The sequence below is a fragment of the Corvus cornix genome, chromosome 13, assembly GCF_000738735.6.
Source record: "Corvus cornix cornix isolate S_Up_H32 chromosome 13, ASM73873v5, whole genome shotgun sequence".
In the NCBI taxonomy this organism is placed as follows: Eukaryota; Metazoa; Chordata; class Aves; order Passeriformes; family Corvidae; genus Corvus; species Corvus cornix.
Window position 1 is genome coordinate 3914897 of NC_046343.1, and position 10436 is coordinate 3925332.

The 10436-nt window shown below is 59.9% G+C and overlaps 1 protein-coding gene across 5 annotated transcripts; it reads right to left on the bottom strand.

Annotated features, from left to right (window-relative positions):
- Nucleotides 1-74: 74 nt before the first annotated feature.
- Nucleotides 75-10300, bottom strand: CDHR2 (cadherin related family member 2). Of its 5 annotated transcripts, none has more exons than XM_019286000.3 (33): nucleotides 10222-10300; nucleotides 9810-9875; nucleotides 9302-9360; nucleotides 8883-8948; nucleotides 8653-8792; nucleotides 8392-8445; nucleotides 8091-8180; nucleotides 7461-7550; nucleotides 7028-7150; nucleotides 6808-6951; nucleotides 6590-6665; nucleotides 6287-6393; nucleotides 5977-6207; nucleotides 5734-5889; nucleotides 5348-5515; nucleotides 5017-5078; nucleotides 4683-4923; nucleotides 4347-4583; nucleotides 3999-4068; nucleotides 3297-3911; nucleotides 2975-3046; nucleotides 2650-2699; nucleotides 2384-2535; nucleotides 2091-2193; nucleotides 1923-2011; nucleotides 1659-1733; nucleotides 1487-1564; nucleotides 1347-1407; nucleotides 1115-1239; nucleotides 841-954; nucleotides 668-745; nucleotides 504-564; nucleotides 75-291 (listed from the first exon to the last, which is right to left on the bottom strand). In XM_019286000.3, the coding sequence occupies exons 2-33, from the start codon at nucleotides 9848-9850 to the stop codon at nucleotides 172-174; spliced, it is 3948 nt and encodes a 1315-aa protein (XP_019141545.3). In that variant the 5' UTR covers nucleotides 9851-9875; nucleotides 10222-10300; the 3' UTR covers nucleotides 75-171. The 5 variants fall into 5 exon arrangements, with proteins under 5 accessions (XP_019141545.3, XP_019141544.3, XP_019141543.3 ...); XM_019285999.3 differs by lacking the exon at nucleotides 10222-10300 and adding an exon at nucleotides 10164-10208 and having other exon boundaries at nucleotides 75-288; XM_019285998.3 differs by lacking the exon at nucleotides 10222-10300 and adding an exon at nucleotides 10164-10208.
- Between the last annotated feature and the right edge of the window lie 136 nt (nucleotides 10301-10436).

The following is a 10436-nucleotide window of genomic DNA, read 5'->3' on the forward strand; positions in this document are numbered from 1 at the left end:
TCATGCTGGGAGAGATGACACCAAGCTGACTGAGCCCCCCAGGCAGATGGGCTGATGGCCACAGGACACTGTGATCCCTGTGGAACAGTTTTATTGCCAGACACTGAGCATATCACCACCAAAGCAGCTGCCCGAGTCCCGCTCTGGCCCCGCTGCACCGCATGAGCCTGCTCACAAGTCTGTGGTGGTGAAGGTGGTGTTGAGGTATGCTGTTTTGGTGGGCTCCTTCAGGTTCAGGGCAGCCACCAGCACCTCCTTGTCAGTGGGGTCTGTTGGCCGTATTTTGACCTGCTGCAGGAGGAGAGCGTGGTCAGAAGGGATGGGGACAGAGATGTAGGGCAGGGACACCCATCCTTCCCAGGAGCTGAGGGCTGTTGAGGGGTGCAGAGTAAAGGACACAAGGGGTCTGTGAGGCCCTAGGGACTACAGCAGAGAGAAGAGGATGCAGGGTGCTCTGTCAGGACTCACAGCTGCCAAGCACTGGCAGCTCTTTGCACACTTACCTCGACCTCAAAGTTGTCATCCGCTGGTGCATTTACTGTATTTTCATCCAGGGAATTCATGCTGTGGAGAGTGAAGGGTGGGAGGTAGAAGAGGACCCAGGCACTGGAGAAGTGAGGCATAGGGTGACAGCCTGTGGCCTTTGGGACCTGCCCATAGAGCTCACCTGGTCACAGAGAGGGAGTCCTCGTGGAAGCCCAGGTCGTGGGAGGGATCGAGCGGGCGGTTCAGCATGGGGTTGGCCCTGGTCAGGGATGGGTGGCAGGTAAGTACTGCAGCCCCTGGATGTGTGGACATGCCTGGTCTCTCCCCACCTGCTACAAGGAGCCCCCCACTCACCCCTCAGCATTGTACTGGTTGGTCCCGGGGATGCCAGCTCCCTGCTGTGCTGTGGCAGGGTTGAATGTTGTGGCCACCTTCAGAGCCTTCATCGCACTCAGCTTCCTCTTGTAGCTGCGAAGTCCAGGGATGGGGTGGGTGATAGGGGCAGGGGGGAGCTGGGCTGTGGGATGGGGTGGGCAGGAGTGGGTTGGAGGATGGGGACGGGTCTGGGGGTGCTGGTGAGGATGGGGGCAGTGGGGGGTGGTAGGAGGGGATGCAGGCAGTGCTGTACCTCCTGGTGGTGAGTACCAAAACCAGGGTCATGACAAGTATGAAGATAAGCAGGAATGCTGCCAATCCTGCGATGATGCCAATCAGCTCCGTCTCCTTGGTGGGCTTTGTCACCTCCCCAGGGCCCTGGCACAGAGCAGGGGTGAGGGCACAGTTCCAGCCAGTGGATGCTCCCAGCCAGCCCCAATGGGGTTGTTGCCCTCTCCCTGTGCCCCTTGCCTTCCCCCACTCACAATGACAGCTAGGCCCAGTTTCACCAGCTCAGCCAAGCCCAGCGCGTCAGACAGTATGAGTCTGCCAAGGAAAGCAGAGGTGTGAGCAGCTGGGGTGCTTCCAGCACGTGGCAGTGCCCATGTACAGCCCCAGCACTCACCTGCTCACGTCGTTGACGTCCAGGGCAGTGCCATTGCTGTACACGAAGTAGGCCTCCATCACTGACTTGGCATCCACCCTGCAGAGTCAGAGAGATGGGGGGAGTGTGGTGCCCTGCCCCAGGGTGACACTCTTGATGCCACCACCATGTCCCCTTCCTCACCGCCACTCACTGGGTGTAAGCGGTGTCCTCAAGGCGTCGGATGGCCACCACGTAGACTGCTGCCTTGGTCACGGTGGTCAAGGCCCTAGGAACAAGAGAGATGGGGCAAGCTGGGCTGGACATCCTGGTGTTCTGCTCATGGGCACAGGAAGCAGATGGAGCCCCTGCTCTGGTGGGGACCTGCCTGGCCCACTGTGTTCACAGTCCGTGAAGCTGAGAGACACAGCTGGTGGGTCCAGCTGTGCACACCTAGCCCCGGCCCAGCACCCCTTACAATTTAATACTTTCGGAGTTACTCTGGACTTCTTCCACCATTGTCACGAACTGGAGCCGAACGCGGTAGCTCTGATCCACCGTGAAGATCTGCGTGTGGGGAGCAGGGGTGAGCGGGGCTGGGCTGGGTGTGTGGCGGCCTGGGATGCGGGATGGGGTTGACACTCACATCCAGCACAGTCTGTGCTCTGTGCACCGGTTCCTGGCCGTCGTAAGCCTCCACTGTCACCTTGTACTGCCCCTTCAGTGATTCATCAAGGTTGCTGGCCACCCTGTGAGGACAGGGACATCAGCGATCCCACTGAGCTGCACAGGATGTCCCCAGGATGGCACTGCCATCCCTCAAGCTCCACCCTACTTCCATGTCCAGACAGGACTCCAGAAAGGCTTTGTCCCCTTTCCAGCCCACCCTGGCCCTGCAGCAGTTGCATCCCCCACCCTGGCCCAGACCCATGACCTCACTGGATACTCCCGACGTAGGTGCCCTTGTTGAGCGTTGTCGACACCTTGAAGAGGTTCTCAAAGGGCCGACTGGCCCCGTTGTCCTCCACAAGCACCACACTGATGATGGAGAAGGTGATGATTCCCCCCTGCCCTGAGTCAGCATCTGTGGCCTGCAGGGACAGAGCATGGCAGGAGCACGGGTGGGAATGGCCCCTGCCTGCCCATGGTGGGGACAGGTGAACAAGGCTCCATGGACTGACAGATACAGGTAGGCGGCTCCTCACCTTCACAGTAGCCACTTGCAGGTTCTCAGGAGAGATTTCGGGGACAACCACTGCCAGGAACAGACAGATGGATGGTGCAGTCATGCTGGTGAGCAGCCAGACTTGCTGCAGACCCCATGCCTACACAGCCCCAGGGTTCTAAGCCCCCACTGCTGCCCTTGGCCCCACAGCCCTCATGGAAAGCACTGAGTAACCCCAGCCTGCCCCCCCCACTGCTCACAGCCCTGCCCTGGGCTCAGGGAAGATCCTCACTGCTGGTGAGTGTGGCAGGGCATGTGTGGATGCAGCGAGGAGCCCATGTGATGTGCCAACCCCAGCTGCTCACCAAAAGTCTCTGAGATGGCCTCGAAGACTGGCGTGTTGTCATTCACATCAATAATGATGATCCTCAGGGTTTCTGCAAAGGTCCCGAAAGCAGAGCTCCGATCACCAACAGACCAGCCCTGCAGCACCATCCTCTGCTTCCTGTAGGAGCCCTGTCCTCCCAGCAGGCTCAGATCAAAAGGGCTGGGGACACCTTCCTTCCATAGCCAAACCACCCAGCTCCCGCCCTGCTGCCCACAGCTTCTCATGGGAGGTGGGAGAGGCAGGTCCCAGCACCTGCCGTGCCCAGTGGTGGTGGAAGGAGCGGGCAGTGGGGGCCGTACCGTTCTGGCTGTAGCGGTTGCCCCTCTCAGTGTACAGGTCTTCAGCCCGCAGCGTGAGCAGAACCCTGTCACACACCTCGTAGTCAATGTCTGAGCTGTTCACCAGCACCGTGCCGTTGGGTGTCAGCACGAACCAGTCCCAGCACACGTCCTCAGCACTGCTGTCCCCCTTGAAGCAGGTGACCGCCAGCTCCTCGAAGACCAGCGAGTGGTTGGTGTCGGGGTCGAAGGCGTTCAGCGTGTGGATCAGACCCTGCTGCGTCCCGTTCTCAGCCACTGACACGTCCTGCAGTGAGTCTGGCAGGATGGTGGGGGACTCGTCATTGATGTCTAGGATGTGGACCATCACTGAGACGTTGGCCTTGTCCCCTGCGTTGTCTGCGGCCGTGTTCTCCGCCAGCACTGTCAAGGTGAAGAATTTCTGCTGCAGGGTGTCATAGTCCAGGGACATGTCAGGGTCTACAGACAGCTGCCCGCTGTAGTTCCCTGGCCCCAGGCGGGATGAGCGGATCAAGAAGTTGCTGGAGCCAGTGCTTCTTTCAAGTTGGAATGAAATGCGGGAATTGATCTCTGTCCGGTCGGCATCTGTGGCCTTCACCTCGCCCACGAAGGACCCTGCAGGTGGAGACAGACACGCAGTGGGCAGTGGGCACTGACTCAGGGCCACTGCTGGTCCCACAAGACTGGCCATGCAGCTTCTACCTGGAGAGTCTTCAAAGACTGAGTACTCATAGGACTGGTTGAGGAACACGGGAATGTTGTCGTTCAGGTCCTGCAGGAGACAAAGCCCATGGCTGCAGCCCTTTCAGGAAACAGGGTTCCCCACAGCCGGCTGGGGACAAGAGTGTGGGCACCTGCCTGCCCACAGGCAGGAGCTACACAAGCCCTCTCCTGCCTCCCTGCATCAACTATTCACTCTGCCCCCACAGAAAGCCTGGAGACACAGCACCTCTGCCACAGCTAGGGATTCCACATCCCTGCCCTGCCCATCCATCCCAGTTCCAAGCCCCAGCCTGCCCCAGCTTGTCCCTGCTTGTGCCCAGGGCTCACCCCCACGGTGATGGTGACGTTCACCATGGTGCTCAGCTGTGGCTCGCCGTGGTCATACACCATCACTGCCACCACCATCTGTCCACGCTCATCTTCCAAGGCCTCGCGGTCCAGCGGCTCCTTGCTGTGCATCTCACCTGTGTCTGCATCGATGGTAAAGTTGTTGCTAAACAGTCCTGGCAAGATCTTGAAGCCCAATTTGCTGTTGAGGCTGCCAGGCTCGTCATTGTCGATGGCCTGAAAAGGTCAGCATTTGAAATGGGGCTGTCGGGCACTCCAGGAACGGTCCCTGCTCTCTGACAATCCCTCAACCCCTCCACCTCTGTTGGTACCCACCTGGATCTGTGTACTAACGTTCTGCCCCTCTTCCACCGAGATGAAGTAGGAGCCAATGATGACGGGCGCCATGTCATTGGCATCCAGCACAGTGATCTCCAGCACTGCAGTGCCCACCAGGTTGCCCCCATCCTTGGCCTGGAGGTTGGCGTAGTAGATGGAGCGAGTCTCCCGGTCCAGCAAGCTCCCGTTGTGCACCAGCAGTGCCCCCGTTGTGGCATTCACGGTGAAGATTTTACGGCTGTGGCATACACAGAGCCATCACTGGGGCTCAGGCCTGGAGCCCCCTCTCCAGGATGATGCCCTGGTTGTGGCTGGCTCTGCCCTTACGTACATGCTCTCTGGCAGCAGCTGGTAGGTGATCTGGCCCAGGATACCGCTGTCTGGATCATAGGCCTAACAGACAGAAAGAAGCATCTTGTGAATCTGTTTCAGACCTCAAAGCAGTGATGAGTCTGGGACAGTGGCTGCTGGCAATGAGCACCCCAAAAAATGTGGCCCTGATAGGAAAGGGGTCCCACCCTTGAGTACCCACTGGCCCTGACTCCTTCCTGTGTACATGAAGAGATCAGTGTCCTCAGCACAAGCTGTACTAGAAGTGCCAGGTGTGCCCAGTGCCCTGCTTGGGGATGTAAGCTGTGCCCACTCCCTGCTCAGTGCCTGACCGTGATGTTTGGGGAGATGATGGTGCCGTCAGGGCTGTTCTCCATCACAGTCAGGTTGTAGGTGCTCTGGGGGAACTCAGGGTTGTGGTCATTGGTGTCGATGAGGTCGATGGTCACGGTGGCCGTGGAGCAGCAGTCTGTGGGGTTCCCCGTGTCATTAGCAATGATCTGCAGGATTGAGAAGGGACTGTGTGTCACATGGGTCCCCAGACATTAGAGAGACCTGTCACACTCTAGCCCAGCTCCCCTGCACCACACAAGCTGCCAGGGCAGAGCCCTGTTCTGCGTTGGCTCCCAAAAATAGAAGGGCTGTGCCCCAATGTGCCCCAGTGCATGCAGGGAGCAGGAACTCCCCCACCACAGCAGGCCAGCCCTACAAGTCCCACCTGCACCACCATGACATGGCTTATCTCATAGTCCACTAAGGATGAGTTTTGCACCAGGATCTGGACTTCCCCTGAGCCCACAATAGTTGTGGGGAACACAGAGAAGGCGGCGGCATTTGGACCCTGCAGGCTCAGCTCAAAACTGCTGTTGATGCCCTGCCAGGGAGAGACAAGAGTGAGGGTGAGTGGTGCAGCCAGGACAGACACCTGCACCACAGCTCAGCCCTGTGGACGGGCTCCTACCTTATCTGGGTCGTGGGCAATGATGTTGAGGTTGGACACAGGCAGTCTGAAGGAGGAGTGCTCTATGATGTTGCCCGTGAAGTTGTCCTGGGCACTGGCAGAGAAGTTGCAGCTGGACAGGGAGCAGTTGTAGAACTGGGGCTTGTTGTCATTGACATCAGTCACCAAGACTGTCACCAGGGTGCTGGTCTGGGCCTCCTTGCCGTAGATATCCAGGTTCTTCTCACGTGCCTGGGCAGGAGGAGAGAGCAGGTTGGAGAGGCCCAGGGAGAGGAAGAGGATGGGGTTCCCCTTGCTACCTCCTACTCACCGTGACTTCCAGCAGCACTTCCTCACTTGGCAGCTGCTCACGGTCCAGGGGCTCACTCACAGTGATGGTGCCCGTTGTGACATTGATAACAAAAGGAACACTGGCATCTAGGACAAGGGGACAGCAGGAACCAGTGGCAGCCACTGGGAAAGGCAGGCCTGGCCCTCTCTCTTCCAGTAGGTCAGGCTGGCAGAGCTTGGGTGCCCAGAACCAGTTTCCAGGGTCCCCCTTGCTGCCTGAGCACCCCTCCTGCTCATTCCACCGTGCCATCCCCTGCCTGTCCCATTCTGCCCCATCACTCACTGGTGATGCTGTACAAGATTTCATCATTCACCCCTGTGTCTCGGTCCATGGCGGTGACAGTCAGCACAGTGGTGCCCTGTGGGGACATGGCCATCAGAGCAGGACCTATGACATCTCCAACTGCCCACAGGCCTGGTGGCCCAGACACTTCAGGGCATCAGAGCCCCCAGGGAGGGCCAGGGGCAGGGACATGACACTGGGGCAGGCAGGCTCCTGACCAGGTCACAGTTCTCAGGCACAGAGCCTGAGTAGGGCTCATTGAGGAACCGTGGGTCCAGGTTGGGCACGTCTTCAATGGTCAGGGACAGGTAGTTAAAGCTCTGCTGGACGATCCAATTGTTGTGCAGCAATCCCCCGCTGTCCTGAGGAGCAAAGCACCTGTCAGTCCCACAGCCCCTTACCTGGCAGCCCTGAACCCACAGCCCGGCTGGTCCCCACCTTGGCGAGGATCTTGATCTGGTAGAATGTGTTTGTGGCATAGTCCAGTGAGCCATTGAGAACCACACTCCCATTGGGCAGGATGTAGAAGAGCTGGTGGTTCTTTGTGTTGTCTGGGATTACCTGAGCAGCGGACATCAGCCTGTGTCATCAAGGCAGGGAGCAGAGGTGTCCCAGAAGAGATGGGGGCTCAATCCCCATCCTTCTGCCAGGCTTGGCTCATGGGGACCCCTTACAACCTGGCTCATCCCTGGCCTGCAACTGTTCAGCACCTTGCACCCATTGCCCGGTGGGTCCTGACCCAAAACATCCCTGCTCCCCCAGAGACATGGGGCTGCCCTGGCCATGTCCCCCAGCACCTCAGCCCCACAGGGGTGGCCCAGGGGTGGGGTTTGGGTATGGTGTGGCCCACTCCACAACGCTCTGTGCTCACCTCCTCGATGCCGTAGCTGACTTTGGAGGCGTTCCCGGTGTCGCTGTCGTTGGCAAACACGGTGTAGATGATGCTGTGCAGGCTCGTGTTCTGGGCAGGGTGGTGGCAGAGCAGGGGGTGATGCTGGGCTCGGACCCTGCCAGCCCTGCTCTGGGATGCTCTGGCCCTGCTGCCCAGTGCCATGGGACACACAGGGACGAGCCTGAATCCCCTTGCTACCCTCCCTGAGGCTCCCTGGGAGCAGGGGCTGCATGCCAGCCCTGGAGTTGCTGGATGGGGGTAGGACTCAGCCCCACACCCCATCCAGTGTCACCCTGTCCTGGGCTGAGAGGCAGCTTGGGGCACACCCTGAACAGAAACTCATTGCAAGGGCAGAGTCCCAGCCATATTCCAGCGCCTCAGCGTGACGCAGAAGCTCCCATCGGGAATTGCCCTGTCACGGAGTGCTCCCAAGTGCTGGCTGCACCCTCGGTGACCCCACACCCAGACACAGCGTCACCACACACCCAGGTGTGGGGTCATACAGTTCCCAGCCCGTTGTTGTCCCCCTGCTGGCACCCCCACGCCACAGGAGCCACCTGGCACCCTTGCCCTGCTGCCCATGGGGGCTGGGAGGTCCCAGGAAGGTACCTCGGGGATGAAGGCGTTATACGGCAGGAACTGGAAGACCGGGGCGTTGTCATTACGGTCCTCCACGATGATGATCATCTTTTGGGAGACCTACCGGGTGTCAGAGAGGGCACAGGATGGCTGTGTGAGATGGTGGCCAGCAGAGCTGGATGCAGTTCTGGCACCCCATGCCCACCCTGGCCAGCCAGCCAGCATCACCCACCCACTTCCAACTGCCTTCCCACTGAGCTTTGTCTATGGCGCTGGCTGGGACCCTGCTCCCTTCCCACCGCAGCCACCCAGCCCTTGCCCCAGCACTCACCTCATTATTTACACCATCAGACACTCTGGCAGTGATGGTGAGCCTGGCCTGGAGCTGAGGTGACACAAGGCAGGACTCGGTCAGGGCTCAATCCTTGGATGGCTGAGCCCCAACCTCTGTGTAGGATGCTCCTCCCAGACAACTCTCCCTCCAGGAGCTGGGTTTTGGGACCAGGGAGTGACCCACAGGCTCTGCCCTCCATCCCCATAGCCCCAGACTCCCACTCAGGCAGAGAAATCTGCCCCCATCCTCTGCCCACACCTCACGGTCCAGGGAGTTCCTCAGTGTCACATTGCCTGATTTGGAGTCGACAGAGAAGTAGAAGGCGTCTGTCCCTCCGATTTGGTAGGTGAGAGGGTCATTGTCTAGGTCATAAGCCTCCAGCTTGAAAGCAAACTGGCCTGGGGGCACAGGCAGTGTCAGGCCCCGCCCAAGAACCCCCCAATCACTCCTCTGACACCCCAGGCCCTTCTCGAGACCGCCCTACTCACCCAGCTCCAGGTCCTCAGGCACGTAGAAGATAGTCGTGTTGAAGATGGGGACTGTGTTGCCTGAAACTGCAGGGAAGAGGAGCTGAGCACCATCACTGAGCCCGGCAGACCCCAGACCCACATCTGGCAGCACCTCCTCCACTCCAGCCCCAGCTCCCAGATGTGGTTTGGGTCTCCATGGGATGCAGGGGAAGCCCCCAGCCCTCACATCCTTGCGCTGATCCCACACCTCCAGACCGCACTTCTCTTCCAGCTGCAGCCCCCATGCTCTCCCCACAGCCCAGCCCGGCTCTCCAGTGGGGTAGGCAGCTGTTTTGGTGTCACAGCTTCCCCCAGGGAATTGAGAAAGAGTGTTGGGGGTCGAAAGCAGCTCCAACACCTCCTGCCCACCCACACCAGATGCCAAGAAGAGTCCTTACCTGTTGCCAGGAGGAAGGGGAGCAGCACCAACGAGCGCCATGCCATCCTGCCAGGATGCCTGCGGGCACACACCAGGGAACAAGCACCTGAGAAACTGAGGGTTGCCCCCCAAATCCCTCCTGGGGAGCAGCCACCGGGGCAGGAGAGGTGCTGGTGGGGACAGTCCCCTCTGCTGAGCTGGGCTGGTGAGCAAACGCCAGGCTCCACACTGCACGCCGGGGCATGGGCTCCCTGAGGGGAGGACGGGGTTGATCTCCAGGTAGAGGAGACTGTGGGTGGGCTTGGGGGACCCCAGGAGCCTGCCCTGGGCATGGCTGGAGGCTCCGTTGCTTGTGCCCAACAGGGCCTCCCCAAGCAGTGCTTGGAGTCCGATCCGTGGCACGACCACAGTGTCTCCCTCCTTGTGCCAGGGCTTGGGGGCAGCTCCACGGCTGACAGACACCCTCACCTCTCCCCGCAGGGAGCAAGGTGCCCGTGGGGGCCGGGATAGGGGCCGACATCCCTTACCTGTGGCTGTGTCCCTGGGGATGCTGCCTCTGCACTTGCATCTTGACACTGCCAGACCTTTGCCTCCTGCAGTAAACACATTCATCAATCATTAACTGCAATTAAGGGGTGAGAAATCCCTCTCCTGTCTTCCGTATTCATTGTGCTCATCCCACAGCTCCCACCCAGCTGAGCTTTTGGCTTGCTTCCCAAAACCAGGTCCCCAGGTCTCCATACTGGGTGCTGTCCCTCAGGATTTAGCCACCCCAACCTGCTCCCATGGGACCCTGGCTCCCAGAAGGGGTGTGGAGCCTGCAGGGATGCAGAGGGATCCTGAACCACCCCAGGAGACCAAAGAGGGGTTAGGGAATTGACCTGCATCCCCTGGGCTGGGGACACTGGGGTCCCATCAGGACAGGGGGTGGGCACTAACCTTGTGGTGTGGCTACTGGGGCAGGTGCCTGGGGCCCTCTGCACCCCCTGCCACTCACTCCCCTCCCCAGGGGCTTGGTCCAGCCTCCCTGACCTACTTCAGACCCGCTGAGGACAAGGCTGGATTGTCCAGCTCTGCTCAGGCAGAAAAGGGCTGGGAAGTGGTGGTGGGGGGGGCATGGCCAGCCTGTTGGACCCCTGCATCCGTGGCCCTGT